This window comes from Curcuma longa, unplaced genomic scaffold (genome assembly GCF_044706935.1).
Source record: "Curcuma longa cultivar G26 ecotype Majalengka, Jawa Barat unplaced genomic scaffold, ITB_CL_G26_1.1 utg3290_np1212_1714210_RagTag, whole genome shotgun sequence".
Classification (NCBI taxonomy): Eukaryota; Viridiplantae; Streptophyta; class Magnoliopsida; order Zingiberales; family Zingiberaceae; genus Curcuma; species Curcuma longa.
The window spans coordinates 1,324,747-1,347,808 of NW_027435602.1; the positions used below are offsets into that span (position 1 = coordinate 1,324,747).

General features: G+C 39.7%; 4 protein-coding genes across 5 annotated transcripts; 3 read left to right on the top strand and 1 right to left on the bottom strand.

Annotated features, from left to right (window-relative positions):
- Positions 1-5,364: 5,364 nt before the first annotated feature.
- LOC141820368 (DEAD-box ATP-dependent RNA helicase 31-like) lies at positions 5,365-12,678 on the top strand. Of its 2 annotated transcripts, XM_074707667.1 has the most exons (10): positions 5,365-6,581; positions 7,062-7,168; positions 7,944-7,999; positions 8,103-8,327; positions 8,415-8,621; positions 8,699-8,785; positions 8,859-8,954; positions 9,036-9,251; positions 11,209-11,391; positions 12,227-12,678. In XM_074707667.1, exons 1-10 carry the CDS (start codon positions 5,401-5,403, stop codon positions 12,452-12,454), a joined length of 2,586 nt encoding a protein of 861 aa, XP_074563768.1. In that variant the 5' UTR covers positions 5,365-5,400; the 3' UTR covers positions 12,455-12,678. The 2 variants fall into 2 exon arrangements, with proteins under 2 accessions (XP_074563768.1, XP_074563769.1); XM_074707668.1 differs by lacking the exon at positions 8,859-8,954 and having other exon boundaries at positions 8,699-8,858; positions 9,058-9,251.
- Positions 12,679-14,409: 1,731 nt separating this feature from the next.
- Positions 14,410-15,395, bottom strand: LOC141820478 (pathogenesis-related genes transcriptional activator PTI6-like). Its single transcript, XM_074707804.1, has one exon. The coding sequence runs from the start codon at positions 15,322-15,324 to the stop codon at positions 14,467-14,469; it is 858 nt and encodes a 285-aa protein (XP_074563905.1). The 5' UTR covers positions 15,325-15,395; the 3' UTR covers positions 14,410-14,466.
- A 1,298-nt stretch (positions 15,396-16,693) lies between these two features.
- On the top strand, positions 16,694-18,274 carry LOC141820468 (uncharacterized). The gene is made up of 7 exons (XM_074707795.1): positions 16,694-16,996; positions 17,074-17,228; positions 17,301-17,403; positions 17,489-17,605; positions 17,684-17,854; positions 17,936-18,059; positions 18,135-18,274. The coding sequence occupies exons 1-7, from the start codon at positions 16,694-16,696 to the stop codon at positions 18,248-18,250; spliced, it is 1,089 nt and encodes a 362-aa protein (XP_074563896.1). The 3' UTR covers positions 18,251-18,274.
- A 242-nt stretch (positions 18,275-18,516) lies between these two features.
- Positions 18,517-20,975, top strand: LOC141820463 (RING-H2 finger protein ATL67-like). The gene is made up of 2 exons (XM_074707789.1): positions 18,517-19,276; positions 20,895-20,975. The coding sequence occupies exon 1, from the start codon at positions 18,611-18,613 to the stop codon at positions 19,241-19,243; it is 633 nt and encodes a 210-aa protein (XP_074563890.1). The 5' UTR covers positions 18,517-18,610; the 3' UTR covers positions 19,244-19,276; positions 20,895-20,975.
- Positions 20,976-23,062: the final 2,087 nt, after the last annotated feature.

Here is a 23,062-nt window from a genome sequence, read left to right on the forward strand (position 1 = left end):
ATCAAATGATCGGTTTAATTATACTTATAAATAAATAATGATTTAATCATTAATCTACATATATATGTTATTTGCCTTGCTACTGCAAATTAAATAAATGATAATTTATGAAATGCTCGACTTTAAACAATACTCAAAACCTGATCTTAACTAAAGGGCTAGCACAGTTATTATCTAAATATATACCTCTTTATTTATTATAGTCCGAAATTAATCAAATAGAGTTGTCAAGTTGATTCTCTTCAATCTCAACCTTCGATAACTCCTGAGATATATCGTACCTTGTGGTACATAACCACCCATGTCGAGATTGTCTACATCGTACTGAATGCGACGCCTGACCAATGACCCGACCATATATACCAGGTGTATGATTCTGTTGTTGCTTCCCCTGGTGCCCAACCTTTCCCTGCCCCGCTATTTGGTTCCCAACTTGTGGCTCATGTGGCGGCTTACATGGCTCGTGCATTAGTTCACCTTTTTGCAGAAGCAGAAGAGAGGGGGTTAATTCAACCTACCACACAGATAGCAGGCCAGCTAGCCCATGCCACTACCCACAAGTTCCAATGGTGAAGAGAATGACCATGCATAGAATCTCATTCCATGCGGCAGATCCCAGTCGGGAGTTCTCAGATGATATAACTAAAGAAGGAGCTATACCAATAGTAGCATTTTTGCATGCCCCATGTCAACAACTACAACGACACCAGATGGCAGGTCTAGTGGAGCACTTATGTCGCTTGGAGAATGCAATCTTGATGCATCAATACTCTGAGGGATTCAATTATATCGTGTCTTCCTCACCACTCTAATTGGGCCCATTTAGTAGTGGTTCAACACCTTATGACCTGGGTCCATACGGTCCTTTGACGACTTTGTCGTGATATTCTTGCACCAATTTTCCAACAAAAGAGGTATCCACACACCCCTCTTCACTTATTTAATTTCAAGCAGAAAATCGCAGGAACCCTTACATGAAAATATCCAAATTAAGGTTCACTCGATTCGTGCTTGCAATACCCTCGCCGACATTAGAGATCTTGATGAATGCCTTTACATAGACTTCACGAGAGAGACTTCTTCCGATCACTAACAAAGAAACCTCCAATTGATTAGGACTAACTTCTAGCTTGTTCCGAGAAGTATATTAATATGGACAAGGCTAAAAGGGCCCAGCAAGAATAGCGGGTAACCTGATTGGCTGAGGCTATGGAGTGTTGCATGAAAATCGCAGCTCCTCAACAACCCGTACCGCCTCATTATCAACCCTACATCACCCCTCTACTGGTCTCAAAAGAAAGGGCTATATAGATCTATATATGATGAGCAACAACTCTCGAGAAGGCCAATTGGTTTGAAACAGGGACCTCACCGATCACACATCCCCACCTACTGCGCCTTCCATCAAGAATACGGGCACGACGCACGGGCGGGGTCAGCCGGTTAGGACACCCATTGTCATAAGCTGCGATAACATCAATATCTGTCCATGTCAACCACCATGTTGTAACCGGTCTCGCGTGATTTACTCATACTTGTGGGACGGGGATCTCCAACCAGCAAGAATACGGACACGACACCCATTGCCATAAGTTGGACCAAGAGTTGGAGCAACTCATCGGTCTCCACCCTCAAGAGCGGGACTGGCCCTCACCCCTTATCAATAAATGTCGCATCCGCACTACCCACCAAAGCAACCCTGCCTAAGCTTCCCTAGGTCAGCACTGTCGTAATCGAATAATCCAACAGCAAGGCAGTGAGAGGAAGCACCAGCCCAGGATAATTGCTTGTTCGGGGAGTCATTAATATCATTTCCAAAGGTGTTACGGATGATGATTCTAATCGGGCTTGGAAGAGACATAGCTAGGTTGAATGCATGGTCATCACAACTGCCAAAACCGAGTCAAGATCCATACTAGGGTTCAGACCTAGTGACTTGAAAGGGATTGCAACCCCTCACAATGACGCCTTAGTTATTCAGGCTAATGTAGTTAACTTTGATTGCTTGAGTGTTTGTGGATGCAGGCAATTCATTTGTGGATGCAAGCAATTCAGTTAATATCCTCTTCTAGATGACCGTGGAGCAAATGGGGATAAATATGGAGGATTTGCAAGTTGTTTGGACTTGCTGTACAGTCGTTTGGACAAATCAAGCTATCACTTTTCTTGGATGAGGAACTCAAATGCCACACTATTTTGGCCACATTCACAGTGATGGATGTTCCCTCTGTACAACATCAATTATCTTAGATTGACCAACTCTCAGTGCCTTCTAGGCCATCACTTATCCTTCTCATTGGAAGATCAAATTACTGTAGGGAAAGAAGTAGGAGAGATCTGAGGAGACCAGTAAGTTGTACATAGTGTTATGTGGAAATGATCTATACAAACCAAAAGGCTAAGCGGCAAGTCTCAGTTGAATGGGCAAGGCATATGCAGGGAGGAGGTATGTGTGGTATAGGAGGGAGAGTCTTCACTTGTATCTGAATAAGATACAAAACTATTCGGAGTGACTCCTCCTCAACCTGAAAGAACAACTTGAATCTCTTGGGATCTCTTGTTCGAGTTAAAAGAAGATTTGGTCAATTACTTGGTGAAGAGTCCAAACATCTTTGTATGGTCACGAAAAGGCTTGATGGGTGTGGATCTAGAGGTGATGGAGCACTACTTACATTCTTAGTAAATGCTCACCCGATCAAGCGGAAGCGACACCATTTCGGCCTTAAGAAAGATAAAGGTTATTCAGGAAGAAGTGTCGAAGTTGTTATAAGTCAGGCATGTACGAGAGATAAAATATCTGACTTGACTGCCTAATGTGATGCTGGTGCCCAAGCCTTCACGACAGTAGCGCATGTGTATAGATTTTCAAGATTTTAATAAAACTTGCCTTAGGGATTGCTACTCTTGTCACACATTGATCAGTTGGTAGATTCCATTGTGGGACATCAATTCATATCTATAATGGATGTACACCAAATGTAGATCAAAACAAAGTTAGTTTCATTATATTGTCATGTCATATTGTCATGTCATTCAAGAAAGTCAAGTGACTTATAAGAGGCTCATGGACAAAGTGTTTGCCGAGCAACTAGAGGTATAATGATGAAAGTGCAATGATGAGGTTTAGGTCGATGATATTCTCATTAAGTCCTGGTTGGCAAACGACTTAGTGCTCGATTGGAGAAGACTCCACTCTTCAAAAGTATCAAATGAAGCTTAATTTAGAGAAAAGCGTCTTTAGCGTTAGGAAAGAATGGTTTCTAAGCTATATGGTAATCGAGCAGGGAATTGAAGTTAATCTAGAAAAGATAAAGACTTTACAATATCCCTATGCGGTTCCGGGACATACAAAGGTTGGTTGGGAGAATTATGGCTTTATCCCGTTTCAATTTCTAGTCTATAAATAAAAGCCTCTCATTCTTTAAAATTCTCAAGAAGGCCACTGGATTCCACTGGGATGAGTAATGCGAGAAGGTCTTCTAGGAGTTAAAGGCTTACTTAGCCAAGTTGTCAATTTTGACTAAGTCTAGTCCGGGCAAAAAGCTCTGGGTGTATTTGGCTATGTCTGAAATAGTTGTAAGTATCGTGCTAGTTCAATAGGAATAAGGAGAGCAATACCTTGTATATTATATTAGCTATCTATTCAAAGGGGCCTAGCTTTGTTGCACTGATCTTGAAAAACTAACAATGGGATTAACTCTAATAGTTCAACAGTTGCATGCTTATTTCTTATCCCATCTGATTATTATTTTAATGATACGCCACTCGAAAATATCCTCACACATTTGGAGGTGACAAGAAGACTTATCAAATGGGAAACGAAGCTAAGTGAGTACAACATTGAGTACTAGCCCTGCCCTTGAATGAAAGTGCAAGTTTTGGCGGACTTCTTAGTGGAGATTATGCATTTATGCGGGTAGAAGAACAAGAACCCTGGATGGTCTATGTGGATGGTTCCTCTAATAATGAAGATAGTGGAGCAGGAGTAATATTGATATCTCCATGGGAGGAAGAAATCAAGTTAGCCATATGACTCCATCTATGTGTCAAATAATAAACTAAAGTACGAAGCCTTACTAATAGGACCGTGCCATCATAAATGTAGGGGTCGTGCAGGTATTAGTTTAGATGGATTATTAACTTGTTGTTCAATAAGTAAAAGGTGTTTTTGAGATCAAGGGCAGGAAGTGCCGAAAATATTGAGAAGCAATAGAGAGAACCAAGGAGTATTTTGTGTTTAGGAGAGCAATAAGTAGATTACATGCTAAAAGAACTATATGAAGGATTGTGTGGGAGTCATGTGAAGGGTTGCCGCAAAACACTTTTGGTCGGCTACTAGTCTACTCTGGAGCAAGATGCAATGTAATTAGTGAAGTCCTTCAAATGCCCACCAACTCTGGAGTCCTGACCAACTGAGTTAATGAAGTCGGCAATAGTTGTTTGTCCACTCCATCAATGAAGGATGGATATAATAAGACCCTTCCTACTCAGTACGATTCAGAAGAAGCTTTTGATAATGACGATTGTCTATTTTTTTCAATAGGTGGAAGCTGAGCCATTGGCTAAATTATACTCCCACCGCTTCAACCATAAACACAGATGCATCCTTGGTTTCTAGGCGAATGGATAACCGTGCAACTTTAATTCTCATGCTCAATTAGACAATGAACTTACTATGGTTATTGTGCTCACCATGTGATAAAATCCTCTTTGATCTCATCATGTTGAATGGTCCATAGTGTGCGAACTAGCTAGATGGACAAAGATGCTACTTAACACATAAACTACTCGCTAATCGAACATGACCTTGATCAGACAATTAAAGTGGTTCTCGAGAACAAAGACATCCGGGTGAACACAATTTTAGGTTGGCACAACCAAAAGACCAAGAGATTCATTATTCCTAAGTCGAGCGCCTATCGATGAACAAGTGCAACCTTGGTCAATACTTATATTGAGCGATCATAACTTTGGCTTGGAGCAATCAGATGATATCTCTAGGAAAATAAATGCACTCCAAATCAACAACTATCAATGGACAAATATAATTTTAATTTAGTGAAATTAGAAGACCAAAAGAGCTTCTAAAAAATCGTTGCAATTCGAATAAATATTTTACGAGGCCACTATTTAAAATATTAAAATAATATTCTATTTTTTTAATATCCTAAAATGGGGTTCAACTCGAGAGTTGCCCATTTATATTTGGGCATTTCCACTGTGTGTTGTTAAGGGATTATATCGGACGTTTGTAACACAATGAGCAACTGGTAACGGACAGAACTAAAACCCTTCTTAACCCCTTCCTCTGTATAAAAGGTACTCCCATTTCTTCGTTGCTGAGCCCCCAACGGCCGCCACAGTCCGAGTTAGGGTTGTAGGAATCTATCGCCGGCGACCATGATCGGCCGTTTGATCCCCTTCCGCCTTTTCCGCTCCTCCGGGAGCCTCCGCCTCTCCCGCTACCGCGTTGCTTTTGCTGCCACTCACCCGTCCTCCGCCTTCAGCCATCATCCCGAAGACTATCCTCTCGGTTCGATGTTTTTCACTACCCGCTCATCGAGGTCGGGTCCCGGCCCGGGGACGCGGGAAAATCGGAGAGGCGATTTCAGGTCGAGGGGTGCTGCTGGGCAAGCGAAGAGTCTGATCGACGACGAAGCAGAGCTCAGCGATTGGGTCGGTGATCTGAGGAAGGATTCCTATCGCTTGAGAATGAAGAGCGATGATGATGAGGAATCGGATGAGGAGATGTACAGGAGTGATAAAGGAAGGGGTAGAGGTCGAGATAGCGATGAGTTAAGTTCCAGGGGAAGACGGTCGATGAATGATAGGTCGCCTTCTAGGAATAATGATTTTTCTCGGGAATCTAGTAGAGGGAAGTTCCGAAGTTTTGAAGGTGGTAGAGGTCGAGATAGGGGTGAGTTCAGCTCTGGGGGAAGACGGCCGATGATGGACAGGTCGCCTTCTAGGAATGATGATTTTTCTCGGGAATCTAGTAGAGGGAAGTTCCGAAGTTTTGAAGGTGGAAGAGGTGATTCTTTGCGGTCAATGAAGGATAAGCCGCTGTCAAGGATGCAGCGGGATGACGATTTTGATGATTTTTCCGGACCATCTGGTAAATTTAAGTCTCGTGCTTCCAGGAATTCTCCAGTTAAGAGACGGTTTGATAGTGATTTAGAGGACGAGGATGAGGATGATGATGATGAAGAAGAAGAATTTGGGTCTTTTTCTAGGAAAAGCAAGGGGCGAGGTGGTCAAAAGATGCCTTCTACATTTTCAAGAAAAGATAAAAGGGATAATGACTTGAGCTTTAAACAGATGCGAGGCGTGGAAAGGTTAGCAGTTTCGGAATCAGAGGGGGATGTTTCAGAATCAGAGGGGGAAGAAGATGAAGAAACTGAGCATGAGGATGATGTATCTGGTTTTAGTGATGATTTTTTTGGCAACAAAGATGGCAAGGAGGCATCTGTTAATGATCTCTTGACGAGCTTAGGTTCCACCAAGCTAGGAAATGAAGACAATGCACAATCAGCGCTAAAGAAATCAGATTCAAGCAGTGATTCTTACCTGAGCGAAACTAGGTAATTTATAGCTGTTACTGCACTAGAATGCTTTACTTGAGTTTTTGTCCCTTTAATTTTTGTAAAATTCCCATAGTGGTTAGCCAAGAAGCAAGCATGCAGAGCTACATGAATCAAGTATTCGAGTTGTCTCATAGTACAAACAAATTTATGTGAACTTCATTTTATTAGGAATTTAGTTTGCTGATTGAGTCAAGTTTCTTTTCACTTTTTGTATGCTTTGGAAGAAGACATTTCTTAAGTTACTTGTATGAATTTTAATATATGTCTCAAGAGAAAAATGAAATATATCAATGGAGGTGATATGTCTATATGATATTTGTGCTGAAGATTACATAAGCACATCCAGATGCAATATTCGTAGCAGTTTATGTATACAAGTATTATTGTCTGTGGTGTGTCCTATTAGCAAGGATTTAACGTATAAGTTGTGCGAATGTTGTGTTGGCTCTAAACTGTAACTAGTACTGCATTTTTCAGATTTGATGAGTGCTCCATCTCACCTTTGACGCTTAAAGGAGTAAAAGCAGCTGGATATGAGAAGATGACACTTGTGCAAGCGGCAACCCTTCCTGTCATACTTCAAGGTTAGCCATCTTATGTCATTTCTTGCATTTGCATGCAGATGATATAAGGATCATTCTTTTATTTGACGTTGAATATTATCTAGTTTGTCAATGCCTCATGGTTAATAATTCTTGAGATTCAGCAATCTGATAAAGGGTTGCTTTGTTGGAGAAATTGACTTAGATAAGAATGACTGTCCTATAGAGTGCTTATAAAATGATATCTCCCTATGGCGATGTGCACAGGAATATGAAGAAAGTATATTGGTTTCCATAAGCATAATATTTCTAACTGATCTAGAGCTTTAGATATGTATTTTAACTAAGTTCATTAGAGTATTTAATTCCAGTCTTCTACAATTTTTCTTTTCCATGATAGGTGCACTCTATATAAGCAGTTAGACCATTTTTTTTTACATCCTTGCAGCTTTATTCACATGCTCAATTTGCATAGAGATTTTCTGCCATATCTGTGCTATGCCCCTGATAGCATTTCCATATATGTCACAGATACTCAGGTGATGATTTTTGAAGCTATGATGCGACATGCTCATAGTCTCACATAGTTGAGTGTGGTGGTATATAATGCCCGTATTTTAAGGCCTTCCATTCAGAGTGACTACACACCCATCATCCTTAAGATGCTCCATGTGATAGTTTAACATAGGCAAGCTGGGTAATCCTTAGTCTAGGAGGTTGCCGCCATCCAAATAAGTAATAATTTTGGAATGGAATTGTATCCACTTCATTTCATAATTATGATCTGACAATGCCAGCACTTTGGTTTTATTTGCAGGTAAAGATGTTCTTGCAAAAGCAAAAACCGGAACTGGGAAAACTGTTGCATTTTTGGTGAATAATCTACCTTTGGAACTCTGCACTTCTCATTTTATTCACATAGCATTTCCCCCATAGTTTTGCCATGTGATAATTGTGAACAAATTGGCTGCTTCAGCTTCCAGCAATTGAAGTCATCTCAAAATTACCTCCTGTTGATCGTGATCAAAGAAGACCACCAATCAATGTTCTTGTCATTTGCCCTACTCGTGAACTTGCAGATCAAGCTGCTGCAGAGGCTGATAAGCTTATTAAATTTCATCCCTCAATTTGTGTACAAGTGGTGATGGGCGGAACACGATTAACACTAGAACAAAAAAGGATGCAAACTAACCCATGCCAGGTAAAGTATTGGTATTCTTGGGGAGATGCGAGGGTTCTTTCAACAATGGAAGTGATTCACGTTGATACTCAAATATTGCATTTGCAGATTCTTGTAGCTACTCCTGGAAGGCTTCGAGATCATATTGAGAATACTCCAGGATTTGCTACTCAGCTGATGGGCGTCAAAGTTCTCATCCTTGATGAGGCTGACCGTCTCTTGGATATGGGTTTTCGAAAAGATATTGAGAAGATTGTGGCTGCAGTTCCCAAACAGCGGCAAACACTTTTATTTTCTGCAACTGTTCCAGACGAGGTATGTTTGTTTCCAATGATATGAATACTTGTAATCTACTGATTATGAATTTCATTAATTTGATTCAAAATGCCCAGGTCCGCCAAATATGCTACATTGCTATGAGAAGAGACCTTGAGTTTATTAATACAGTTGAAGAAGGGACTGAAGAAACACACTCACATGTACTTTTATTTGTTTGCTTATATAACTGCGCCAACATCTGGATTTCCATTGAATTGTGTAACTGCTTTTCAGGTTAGACAGATGCAATTGGTTGCACCTCTCGAGAAACATTTCTCAACATTGTATAGTGTTCTGACTGAACATATTTCAGAAAATGCTGACTATAAGGTAGATGTTACTTGAACCCTAGTGGCTATCCATTTTGTCATGTTCTGGACTCTTTGTTTTTAATGTATCATCTCAATGCAGGTTATTGTGTTTTGTACAACAGCAATGGTGACAAGGCTGGTGGCTGATCTTCTTTCTGAACTAAAACTTAATGTTCGGGAAATTCATTCTAGAAAACCACAGAGTTACAGGACCAGGGTTTCTAAAGAGTTTAGAGAGTCAAAAGGTCTTATCCTCGTCAGTTCTGATGTTTCAGCGCGAGGAGTGGATTATCCAAATGTGACACTTGTCATACAGGTAGTCATTTTGTTATATAACTCAGTTTTTGGTTGACTCACCTTCATGTTTTGGAACTTCTATTAGTCAATTTTGCATTGTTCCATGGTCTTTAGTTGTTCTGATTAAGATCCAATGATCCTGAATAATGATAGTGCAATTCCCTTTGACTCATCTGTGCAGATTATCTGCCCTTAACTGCAGATACACACCATCATGAGTGGTGCTAGTCTTTGTCTATGTGCTACTTATCCCTCTATGCAAGACTATTTTGTTAGTGATTTTCAAATCTTTTAATTTTGTTAAGTAGAGTTTTGTCTTGTTTGCCCCTTACACCTTATCTTAATTGATGCAACTTATCTAATGGTAGAATTTTATAGTCGATTTTGACATGTCCATACTAGATTAACCTATTTTCTCATTACATCATTTTTGGGCACTTAATTGCTTCCAGATAATAGTATTTTCATTTTTTAAAAATAATTCCACACATCTGTTCTAGTATTCTAATCTCTCTTAAATTAATTGTTTTTGATTTCCTAATATTTCAATCCATAAAATTATGGCATGGCATACCACAAGTCTTATAAAATTTTTCTTTCAAGGGTTGATGATAATTAAACAAGACTAAATGTTCATCGATTGTTCTTCCTTTATCATATGTATGATATATTCATCAGGATCTCATTCTTATTGAATAATAAATTGAAAATATTTAAAACTACTTAATATTTATTTGAGATTATCTTAATTATTTCTCACTTCATTTTTTGTAATTGAATACTTTTATTTTTTTACTTAAGGTCTTTAAAGTTTCTCTCTGCAATTCTGGTTTGAGTATAATCTATTTACTCTTATTAGTTAGCACAATGTCATGTGAAAATAACATACATTGAGATTTATTTTTTTCATGGACTTAATTGTGAAGACCATGTATTGCAGGGAATTTCATACATTGATGAATAAATAAACATAGGTAGAAGGGATAATCAGGATTAAAATTCCTAATTTTTCCCACCTCTAACAATCTTGAATATAATTGGTTAGTTCATCTTGAATTGACCTAAAAATGTGTAGGATTTGGTAATGTTGCAACCTACATTTATTGGAAAATCATTTGTAACACTCCTGGTGGCTTTAACATTAGTAAATTATCATGCTGATACAAATACTAGATATTCCTTCTCCAAAATTTGCTAATTAGTTAACCAAATGATATCTTGATTTCTAAAATTCTTTTAAATTTCACTAGGAATCTGGACGTACTGAACCTACATATCTACCTATATTTAGTCTTTAAAATTTCTTTGACCCCATTCATTCTAATGTGATGAATTAATGAATGATTCGTAACATACCATATGTCTCAGATTCTCAGTCTCTAAAACCTTTTTTTATAATGGTCGTAAAGTGTTGTAGAAATGATCTCTCTTTCCATTGTAATGGTATGCTTATCATTTTTTAAAATTGTTGTTAGTTAGCATGATAAGATTTCTTTATGTGGTATATTTGACAATACAAGGATCAGTTATTTCATTTCAGACATCATGAATTTAGGATTTTACCAAAGATCCAATGGGTGGTATGTCCCCGTGCCTCAGATATGTTCATGGTTACAAGTTGCTTGAAATAGGTGGATCAAATGAATTCTTATTAGCAAGTATATTTAAGATGACTGCAAATCCCAATCTGCTGCAACTGCAGTTTGGACATTTAAGATGGCAGGTGTATAGTTTTCACTTATTTGCGCATGGCAATTAGAGATGCAATTATGCCAGTTCAATTTACATAGGAAGTAGCTTGCAGGTTTCTAAAGATGATAGCTTTTCCCCTTCAATCTATCCAATTCTCGTTGATATCTCATCTTGTTAAGGGAATGTGGTCCCTTTGATATGGTCATTTTAAACTTAAATAGTCAACCAGTTGATTACTGATTGTGAAATTTACTGATCTTTGAGCATGTCTGTTTGTGCCACAGTTGGGAATCCCTGCTGACAGAGAGCAGTATATACATAGGCTAGGTAGAACGGGCAGGAAAGGCCAGGAAGGAGTAGGCATTTTGATGTTGGCACCATGGGAGGATTTCTTTTTAAGTAGCATCAAGGATTTGCCAATAACAAAGGCTTCAGTACCGACAGTTGACTTGGACACGAGAAAAAAGGTATCTCTTAATTATTTCATTTTATATCATTGTTGCCACTGTACGGGTTTATAATCACTTTGATGTTTCTTTGACTTGCTGTTTTTATTTCATTCTTTCATGAATTCTCAGGTTAGACCCCTCCTAAATCTAAACTGTCATGTTTTAGTTTTCCGCTATCCCTCAGTATTTAGTTTCCTGATCAGTGTCTTGTGGTCAACAGTTTTATGTGCACATGTACATTTATACAAATCATGCTGTCCTCGTTGGCAGTCATTGGTTAAATTTGGCTGAGATTTTTCTGCAAATTGGCATAATATTCCACTAATATTCTGTGTTTCTTATACACAAAAGAAAAGATATCGTTTTTGTTACATAAATCTTACCAATAATTACTTCTTTTTGTTGGCTGAAATCTACTTTTAGTGTGGGATTGATGTGCAGTACATACTTTTCATAGTGGACACTAATTTTCTAGCTTCAAGTGCAATCAACTCGTGTTTACTTGACCTTCGTCATGTCTTCGATGTGTTAACAGTCAACAGGGATAATTGGGTGTCTTATTATATGATAATTATCCACACTAGACCCAGGCCAATTAGGAATTGATGGATTCCGATCTTAGGAATGGAGCTTGCGTTATATGTTGGTGTAACATAGCATTACTATCGTTACAATTATGCTATTTTGCATTTAGATTTTTAGTTTAACCTTTTTAGTTAACTTAGATCATTATTATAAAAAATCCTTGTTAATCCCAACTATTTATGGCCGACTACATATATCTTTTTCCTTGACCAAACACTTAAGCTTAATTGATGCAACTGGTGTTGAACTCCTTCTGTTGCCCACGCAGGTGGAACGAGCAATTGCACATGTTGAGCCGAAGCACAAAGAATCGGCATATCAAGCATGGCTCGGATACTACAACTCTGTCAAAAAAATTGGCCGTGACAAACACCATCTCGTATCACTCGCCAACGAATTCAGCCGAAGCATGGGACTTGACAATCCACCCTCTATAGCCAAAAATGTACTCAGTAAGATGGGGCTCAACAATGTGCCTGGCTTGCGAGCTAGATAGCCCCTTATTGGTTTTTAAATTAGTTTATTAAGAAACATCTTTTTATTTACATTGTTTTGATATTTGAATGATACGCCACTTCCCCTCCCTACGAAGACCAGCTCGGTAATTTTTAACACTCGTTAATGGTGTATTGTGCTCAGAATGAATTTGTCTCGTAATTTAGTAGAGGTTAGCGCCACCATTGGCATGCCTCAACTATATGCATATTTTTATATCAAATATTATTAACTGTCTGAATAGCAAATCTTTGTCGAACAGATTTTGGAATAATTTGTGCTGTAAGTATCACTCAGACTGGGCTGATGCATTGCAAATTTGAACTGCCATATTGAACTGCAAATCTGTACTTTGACATTTTGGAAGTTAAACTTTACAGTGTTTTATTATCAACCTGTGTCTCTCTGTTCTTGTAAGTAGGATTTCACATTGCTAAGCTCACAAAAGGATATATACTTGAATTGCTGTGTGGCAACTGCTGGTCAGCTTTGAGGAGTTTGGTGTGCAGTAGGATCACAACACATCACAACACAGTTTGGGGTTGGCTCTGTACATGTCTGCTGCGGCTGCTGGTCTATTGTACATGCAGAAGCTGCAGGTGAGTCCTACAGCACAAGTTGGAGAGGGCCAAAAGCCTGAGGCCTCTGCATGCTGCTGGGCTTGCAAATGCAACCTCGAAAGAGATGGCTGAATGGTGGAAGAACCAAGAAAGATTAGGGTTTTGGAATAGAGCAAATATTGTATTATGAGATTCTATACTTGATGGAACACTCTTTGGTTGATGCTGCTTGGAGTTGGACAATACAAATTGGAATCGATTGCTTGTTCCTAACACACCGACAAATAAATGAAATGGCTACTCAAAATATAAAGTATAAATAAAAATTTTACAAATTCCAAACAAGATTTCATTGTTGCAAACTGCATTTTTAAGAATGCCAATGAATTTAAGATGAGAAGGAAAATAGTTAGAAGATAAAGGCAACAAACGGTAAATTTAGTTTTCTAATTATTTTAGCACAATTTTCTTATGGTGAAATTGTTCAACTGTGCAAAATCAAGGGCCAACTTGGGATTTGCAAAAAGGAATATTCATCAATCCACTCCAAAATTGGGAAGTGACAGAGATTCTGGGACAATTTATGTATAGATTATTTTCTAGAAAAGGACAAAATATTAAGCATTGAATGAGGACACAGTTCGAGTTTGGTTCATCATTGGCCTTGAATCAGACAAAATAAATGGACCAAAATAGGAAATCTCCAATCTTGCTTTTTAATACTTTTCATTATGGCCCACAAATAATTATGATAGTTTTTTTTCTTCAAAATATATATATATATATTAAAAAATATTTTAAATTCTGCAAGTAAAATAAAATAGGAGTTTAATTCTGGAACATTTCACATTATCACAATCCGCCACCTTAGCGGCCCCACACGGTCGGCTCCACGACCAATGCAGTTGGCCAATTCTCGGCCTCGCCAGGATTCGAACCCTTGCCCTCTTCTACAAGTTTGCTGCGTCGTAACCAACTCACCTATGCCCCGAGGGTGGCCCATGTACATTTTCAATTACACCCCTAGTGGTCTCAAATTGATAAATGATTTGTGTATCTTGAATGATTGATATACTCCATAAAGCATTCGATTCGGTATAGTTATGATCTCACCTAGTATTTACTTTGATTCGACCTAATAGCCTCACCATCACTCTTATAGAAATTATGAATTGATCGTATATGCAATGTGTAAAGTTATAAAAGTTTTAGCTCACGATGCGAATGCTAGAATATTGGCAATTTAACAAGGTATTTTTTTTAAGGAAAAAGGTCTTTATTTAATTATTTTAGAGATTTTGCAAATTTATTAACTCCAAGTTGAAATCTCTCGTTCGATCAATTTAGATTTCAAAATGTGATACAAGTTGGAAATTGCTACTCATTATAAGTCAAAGTCAACTCCCTCTTCGTCTCGCCTGAGAAAAATAAAATTTCGGCGATTAGACGGGAATTAAACGGGGAGCCGAGGCGTCGTCGGAAATAAATCACCGATGTCGCCGAAACACTCGTCGTCCTCCCACCCTGACGGTCCGAATTCCAGGGCAAGCCCGGCGCCCACGAGTGCGTCGCCCATTTCTTCTGCTAAGAAGCCGATCGGAGCGGAGTCGTCGAAGTAGCTCCCCGGCGCCGGCCCGACGACGACGTCGAAAAAGTCGTCAAACAGCAGCGGAACCTCGAATGCCGTTGACTCGACGAGGTCCATTGGCAGGCTCCCGCCGCCGGCAGCGCAGTACGACTCCGGAGGCGAGGAGGGGGAGGTGGTGGTGGAGGAGGGGGAGAAGTCGCGGAGGACCGAGGTCGGCGAGCAGAGGCCGGGCTTGTCGTCGACGGAGTTGCCATAGCCAACGGAGGTGGATGGCGCAGGGAAGTTGGTGGCAGCGCCGGGGCCGCGAAGCCAGACGGCGGCGGAGTCGTACACCTTCGCGGCCTCCTCCGCGGTGTCGAAGGTGCCGAGCCACACCCGGACGCGCCGCCAGGGGTCGCGGATCTCCGCCGCGTACTTCCCCCATGGCCGCCGCCGCACGCCGCGGAACCGCTTCACTCCCCCGTCGTCCCCTCCCCTCGCTGGTGCCACCTTCGTCTTCCGCGGAGGTGCCTTGGTGGGCCTGGCACGCAGGCGAATCTCCTGCACGTACCAGCGCACGCGGCGCCGGGGATGCACCTCGTCGTTGCCGGAGGAGTCAGTAGCGTCGAAGTCGTCGCAGAAGATGCGTACGGTCCGAGAGCGCGGCGGGGAGACTGGCTTCCGGGTCACGGCGACGTGCTCCGTCCGCAACAAAAGCGTTCCCTCCATCGCTCCAGGCAACATGGGAATCAAAACCAACCGCAAAAAATCAAAAATTTTAAGGCCTTCGGCAAAGATTCCTGTTCTTGGATCAGCAAAACGACCATAATAAAAATCCAATTTTTACGGCCTCTCGCTGCGATTCCTGCTCCTGCATCAGCAAAACCAACTCAAAAAACTCAACTTTTGGACTTCAAAAAAGCGAGAGGATGAAAGAGTAAAGCAGGAAGGGAGAGAGAAAGCGAAGCGAGGGGATAAAGCGATTCCTCTGCAATCCCACGTCGCATACGAATAAAGTCGGCAGGGATTTGGATAGCGCGATCCGCATCAATGGCAACAGTAACAGCAACGACTCTCCCGGAGCAAAAGGTCGAGTATTCTACATATTTCTGCTACGGATGGGCTTCCAAAACAGTAAAGCAGTGAAAACCTTGTGAGCTACGACACCAGACAGCAAGCAGAGGAGGGAGGCAACAAAAAGGAGACGGATGGGCTTCCAAAACAGTAAAGCAGTGAAAACCTTGTGAGCTACGACACCAGAGAGTAAGCAGAGGAGGGAGGCAATTGTTTTGTAGCTGGAGAGAAGGAGAGGAGCGACAGAAGAGACGTGGTGTCGATCAGGGATAGAAGGAGCAGAGCAGAGAAGCAGGCAGCAATGGCGGGGAGCAGATGGAAGAGTTTTCTTGGCTTAACACTGCAGCAGTAGTACAGTAGAAAAACTAGCAGCTGAGGAGATGATGATAAGAAGATTACTGCGGAGAGAGAGAGAGGAAACTGGAGAAGAGGAAGACGGAGTAAAAAAAAACATATATAAATAATAAAAAAGGATAAATAATCAACGGGACGTCTCCAAAATATATAATAACTATGGAGAGAGTTGTTAAAATGTTACTTCTCACTTTTAATTATATTGTAGCAGTTGAGTTAATATAATATTATTATAATATTATAGTAACAAATAACTATCTAAGTTATCTATTATTTTAAAATAATTTTGATAAAATTTAATTTTTTTAATATAATGATATTTAAAAATTAAGATTTTAAATTTTAAATTTTAATTTAAAGTTAAAGTGATTTTATTAAATTTAAATAATTTTAATTAAATTAGTAAAAAAATATTTTAATATAATAATATTTTATATATACTAATTTTGATTAAAATAAAATAACTAATTTTTCATATTATAATAGTTATTTAAGAGCTATTATAACAACGTTGGAATTAAAAGTATTTTAGGTATAAATATAATATTTTATGTAGCGGCCCACTTCTAACCAAATAGTGGCCCAAGTGAATCGGTTCGGCCCAGCCCATATTGCAATCAACACAGGAACACAAATAGACAAACAGATAAGAAGAGATTGAGGCCTAAAAGTTGTTCCTTCAGCCATGGATGATCATCCTGCTGCTGGTGGTTCAAGCAACGCCAATGCCGCACTGGAGGTGTTCGACGTCGGTCCCTGCGACGAACCCTACCAGATGGGCTTCCTCACCGGCCAGAACTTCTCGGCCATGATCAAGAGCAGAGTGGCTCAAGACCAGATCCTGCAGCACCAGCTCCTCCCCTTTGCCCTAACCCCTCAAGCTGAGCCACTCCTGGAATCCATCTGCGTCGCGAATCGGCAGAGGTATCCGAGGTACTGGCAGGAGCTTCTCGGGATCGCCAGCGGCAGCGGAGTGCCGATTCTTCATGTAGACATTTCACCTGATCTACTCCTTATTGTTTTCTCCCCCAAACCCAAGCTCATTTCATTTGTCCATGGCGACAGATACTGTTGCTGAACTTCCGAAAGGAGTTGCTTCCTTTCATCTCCGAGGAAGAGGTTGCTGCTGAAGATGATTGCTCGGATGTTCTCATGGTGAATGACTCGATGGCCATTGCTGCACACAACGAAGATGCAAATATGGCTTTGGTCGGCCACACGTAGGTCACGCAACTCTGAAGCAAGAATTTGTTGCAAAATGTGATTTTTGATGCTCTTGAAACATTGTGCAGTTTCATGGTGAGGGCTCGGCTGCCGGACGGCTTGTCGTTCGTCGCGTATTCGTACGCAGGCGAGCTACCGAGCTGCGCATTTGGCTTCAACAGCAATGGCATTGTAATATCCTTCACTGGTTCTTCTCTGCTTTGCACAAGCTTTGGTTCCTGAGTAAGCTCACAATGGCCAAAGCTACATGAACTAGGCCTTTACGCTGAATTCGGTCCCCCCGAAATCGGAAGAGATCACAAGAGGCGGCATTGGACGGAATTTCATATCGAGAGATCTACTCGAAGCTAACAACCTCGAAGATGCCCTGAATGTAAATTGTCGATGTGTTAAGAACATACAGCTTTGAGTTAGTAAGTTTCTGATATGAAACTTCCTTTTTTTTTTACAGAGAGTTTGCTCATCCAACATTGCCACTGGACATTGTTACAACTTGGTGGATCTAAGAACTCGACGAATACTGAACGTCGAGACGGCATCGAGAAATCGCCACTCGGTTCATGAAGTCAAGAAAACACCATTCTTCCATGCAAACATGTATCTCCATCTTGACGTGAAGCAGGCAGGCAACAAACTGGTGAATTTAAACTTACTGAAACTGCATACTGTGGAACATTAACTAAGCCATTGTGCTTCGCTGAAGGTTGAAGATGAGAACTCTATCAGCAGGCAAAGAAGAGCAACTCAACTTTCAAAAGAAACAAAAGCTGAAATACTTTCAATTTTAGGGGATTCTGAGAATGCAGAGCATCCAATCTACATGACAGGTAATCAATGGACTACTGGCCTTTGTATGTTGTATTTGAGTTGACTGATGAACTGTGTTTGGCTAAAATGGTCAGGGCCAAGATTGTATACCCTTTGCACTGTGTTGGTGGATGCAGATGAGAGAACAATTTCCATCTTTCAGGGCAACCCAAAGAAAGGAAATGCTTCCTTTGTGCTTCCAATGGATTGAATGGAAAGGTAGGTAATGGAGATAAAGGGAGATTGAGATTTTTTTTTTTTTTACTTTTTAAACAAAGCTTAATTATTAATAAAAATAATAATAAAATAGATAAAATTTAGATAAGTTTAATGAGATCTATATAGTATTCTATTTAATGATTCTAGCTAGATTTGGTTGTTATTATGGTCTATCTTTACTATCTAATTATTTGGTTAGTCCATTCAAATTTTGTTATTATTATTATATATTTTGGGAAAAAACAGGATGGTCATTTTTTAATTAAAGATTTTTTTGGAAAATCAAAAGTGAAAATAAATAAATAAACAGTTTCTATTGGTGGAAGCGTTCGTATGGGTCCCTATCGATCACATGCTCATTAAATGCTTGGCCGGGAGACTCCCACCGACCTTCTCTAGTAGGCAGCCGGCGATCCTTTCCCACTCCAACGATGCCACCCTTCTCCGCTGCATCATGTCCGCCGCCGCCGCCTCCTCCTCCTCCTCCTCCCTGCTCGCCGCCCTCCCCCGCCTCCTCGCCATCGCCCTCTTCCTCCTCCTCCTCTCCACCCTCCTCGCCTTCTACCTCTGCCTCCGCCGCCGGCGCCTGCCAAACCCTAACCCCGACCCTCTACCCGACGACTCCACTACTCTTCCCCGGATAATATTCGTCGCTGAGGACGACGCCGACGGCGGCCGCGCGTCGGGGCTCGACCAGGCGGCCATCAGCTCGTACCCTAAGTTCCCCTTCGCCGCGGCCAAGGGTGGCGACCCCCTCTGCTCGATTTGCCTCTGCGAGTACCGGGAGGGGGAGATGCTCCGGATGCTGCCCGACTGCGGCCACTGCTTCCACCTCCTTTGTGTCGACGTGTGGCTCCAGCTCAATGCTTCCTGCCCCGTCTGCCGGAACTCGCCGCTGCCCACGCCGGTGCAGACTCCGATCTCGACGCCTCTGTCGGAACTTGCTCCGCTTGCGCAGTTCGCGGCTGGCCGCAGGAGGAGGTAGAAATTTGATGGCAAAATCCGGCGGATTAACCAGGTGATTCATCTTGCCCCACTGTAGGTTTCTGAGTGTTGCTTTTTTATGGAACCCGACACTGTAGTTTTTAAAGTTAGATAGAAACTAATAGGGAATGCATTTTGGGATTGCATATCCATCAAAGCTTTACGATATGTTCTTGGTGTTGTTTAGAACATTATTAAATGGAACTTTTTTTTAATCTCTTTATTGATCCAAAATCTGTCAAGAGTATATATTTCGTCTTGAGAAGTTTGATTCTTCATCAAAAACCAAAAGCTTGGTAGTACGAAATATTGAATTTATGTTTACTTGGTACAAGAAAACTGTAATAACATTAGCTATATTCTTTAAGTGACATGGTTATTATAATCTTGAAGAGGTGGATAGGGAAATGTATTCTGAAGTGTCATATATGTTATGTTAACAATGAAATGTCATGTGTAGATGACTATATTGTACTTTGATTGTAGATGACTATATTGAAAATTTTCAAAATGTCAAAACATCAAGAAAGAAGAGAAATAGAGCTGTTGAAGATCTTGAGATTCTCATGGGGGGCTCTAGTCTCACATTTAGAATTAGAGCAATATTGTGGATTTAAAATATATATTCTTATATAAAATTATGTCTTGATAAAAGGTGGACTTAGTGGAGGCACTGAGTCCTTTGCACATGGCGTATTTGAGTAATGTGTAGGGCTCGTAAAGGGTGTGGCGCATTGTACCATATCGTGTTATCGTGTGCATTAAGCTTATTGTGCCATTTGCATGGTGCACTTGTGCACATCGCAGATGAGACCTTGATGCACATGAGCACATGTGGGAAAGCACACACCTTTTTCATTACATAGGATGGTTGGTCCGTTAATGGCCTGTGTGTGCCAAAATATCTAGTTGCTTCCTATTGTTGTGACTAATTGACACAACAAATCTGAACAAATCAATGCTTTGAACTATTGTGATCTTAACCGTCTAAGTGATATGATGACCCAAGATAAACTTGAATAAGTACAATTCAAGATGCAACCCAACCGAAGGGTATGGACCCATCTATATATGGGCTAGGAGTGGACTAGGCAAAATCACTCTAAATGCAATTGTGAATTCACAACATACAATCTCCTCTCTCACTTCAAGCAACATCCTTCTTCCTCTGGTAGACAAAGTTTTGGTTGCTAAATTTTTGCACTCGATGACCATGTCTCTGAGAGCAGATTAGGGCTCTTCTTTTGTAGTACAAGTTGTAGAAGAGTGGACAATCTCATTGTGTCTTAAAGAAAATTTGTAGGACCTCGGTTGCACACTATTGGTGGAGTGGATTAAGCCTTAAGAAAAGTAAAAGTTACATGCTTTAGGATTGTCAATTACTGAGTCTGAAAACCATTATTTTGATCCACTGACCCACAGCAATCAGATCAAAATATTCAAGAGACTATGCTAATCCACTTCAACACCAATATTTTTTAATCACATGCTGGATTGGGGAATATTCGTTCCCATTCTATGTCAACGTAAGGAAATATCACTAAGTTGCCTGTGTGATATGGTTTCAGTGTAACTAATTGAGAGTTGAGACAACACTTTATTTAAAACTTACCGAGACTTACCATGACTCATTCTTTAATTTCGTCTGCCAGTCATAAAGTGGAGATAAAACATTAAAAGGATGACAAGGGGAGAGGAAATGCACCAACTGAAGCACTCACAATAGCAAAGCCAAGTGACACTCGAATTGGAGAAACTAGGATGTATGCATGTGTTGTACTTAAACTTGTTCTAGTATTTTTTTTATCAGTCTTAACTCCAAATACCCAGTGGATATATTTATGGACATATAAAGGAATCAATTGCAATACTAGATATCTTAAAAATATTATTTGATATGGACTTTGGAAAATTATAAAGTTAATCTCAATAACATGATATAAGAACCAATTCTCCAATTTAATGTACGAGATTCATTGAAGCATTAAAAAGGTATATGATCATTAGATGAGATGTCTGTGATATTTTTGAAAATTGTTGCTCTAAATTTGAATTCAATTGATTTTGTAATTGCTATGGATGTATATTTAGAGTTAAACAAGCCAAGTGTAATTTTTTTTAGTTGATTTCAAAATGCTTCAAAATATGATAAAGCTTGTCATCATTGTTGAATGGAACATAAGCATAGTAGATGTAGCCTTATCTATTTTTCTATAGGTTTGAGAATGTTAGATAGGAAAGCCTATGATCTCTTGTCAGCTTTTGCCTTAGATGTTTGAAAGTTGTATTCGATTCAAGTTAAGTTCTATAGAACCTTACGATTTATACCTCTTGAAATTTCCTCCTATTCTTATGGATTTAGGTCTTGTCTTTCACCAAGTCACATTAAATTCAGTGTCTCTTTTTTATCCATTTAATCATGAAAATGCCAAGTCTATTCTTGTTTGGTTTCGCTTAAGATGTGAGCCTTGCATCCTCATCACCTGAATCAGGACCAGAACTGTAGCTGTTATATCATGTTGCATGGCCCAATTCTCTCCATCCAACTGTGAGAATTTGCTTCTCTCATTTTTCTTGTCTTCGGATTTATATCATTGGAATGGTCAACTGACAATTGGTGATCACTAAATATTCTAAAGTTCAAGTTTACAGGTCAACTGATCTGAACCCTTCCCAGCTGCCTGACGATTACTTTTTGTTTATACCAATTAATTAGCTCACTCTTGTTAAATTGATCATTTTTGTATGACTTGAAATCTGATCGTGCTTCTATTGGTTCCTCTTTTGTTTTTGTAATAAAGTTTCTATTATCTTGAAACAATCAAATATAGTGTATCTGTATGAATATCGACTGGGGCTGTTTATTGCCAATTATGATGGATGCTTTTCCATTTATGGTTGATGATTATGTAATCATTTTAAGATGGACAAACAGTGGATAATCTCACAAAAACTTGTCCCCAAGCTAATGGTTCATCAAGGCTACCATAATCCATGACAGAAACACAAAAAATGCTGCTTATCTATAACCTTATCCTGTGCACTTTACAACACTAAAGAGTAATCTGAAATGCCCCAGGATCATGTATGGTTTACTTTTCACTTGCTATAGTTTGAAAATTTTACTTAAGGCTTATGGTAAGCTGGTCATGAACTTTCTCTGTAACCTATCTTGAGGATCCCCTGTATTTTGTGGAATCCATGTCCTCAAATATGAATCTGATAATATAAATTGAGAATAATAAATTTTTGAATGAGTAGAATAAAACTTTAAAGACATACACATAAATCCACATAATTATTTTGAAGAAAGAAAGGAGGGATATAATGGAAATGTGATATGTATTTTTAGAATTATAAAAATTAAGTATGGGAAATGATTAATAATGAAAACTTCTCAAGTGGCTTAGTAAAATATCAAAAATATTTTCTCCTTCGTATATATAAAAAATTCTACAAAGAAAACAAAGCATATCTTACTTAAAAGAATATATTATGAAAAGCGACGCGCAATATAAAAATAATGAAGGGAATGAATATTCCACAAACAACGACCTTTGCCCTTCTTTTTCCTTTTTATTTGTTCTAAAAGGCAATTTTATCTTTTTGTAGCAGAAGATATGAGCCGTCCATGGCGCGATCATGCCAACCAATAAACAAGCAGACTTTGTTTCATTGCTTTTTCCGGGAAGAATTGACTTCAGATTCCATGCCGTACAACTTTGGTAAGTCAACCAAAACACAGGGAAAAAATAAAGTCAAAATAAAGAAGAACTTAACTGAATTCTTTAAAATCTCGAACAAATACTAAAATCTAAAC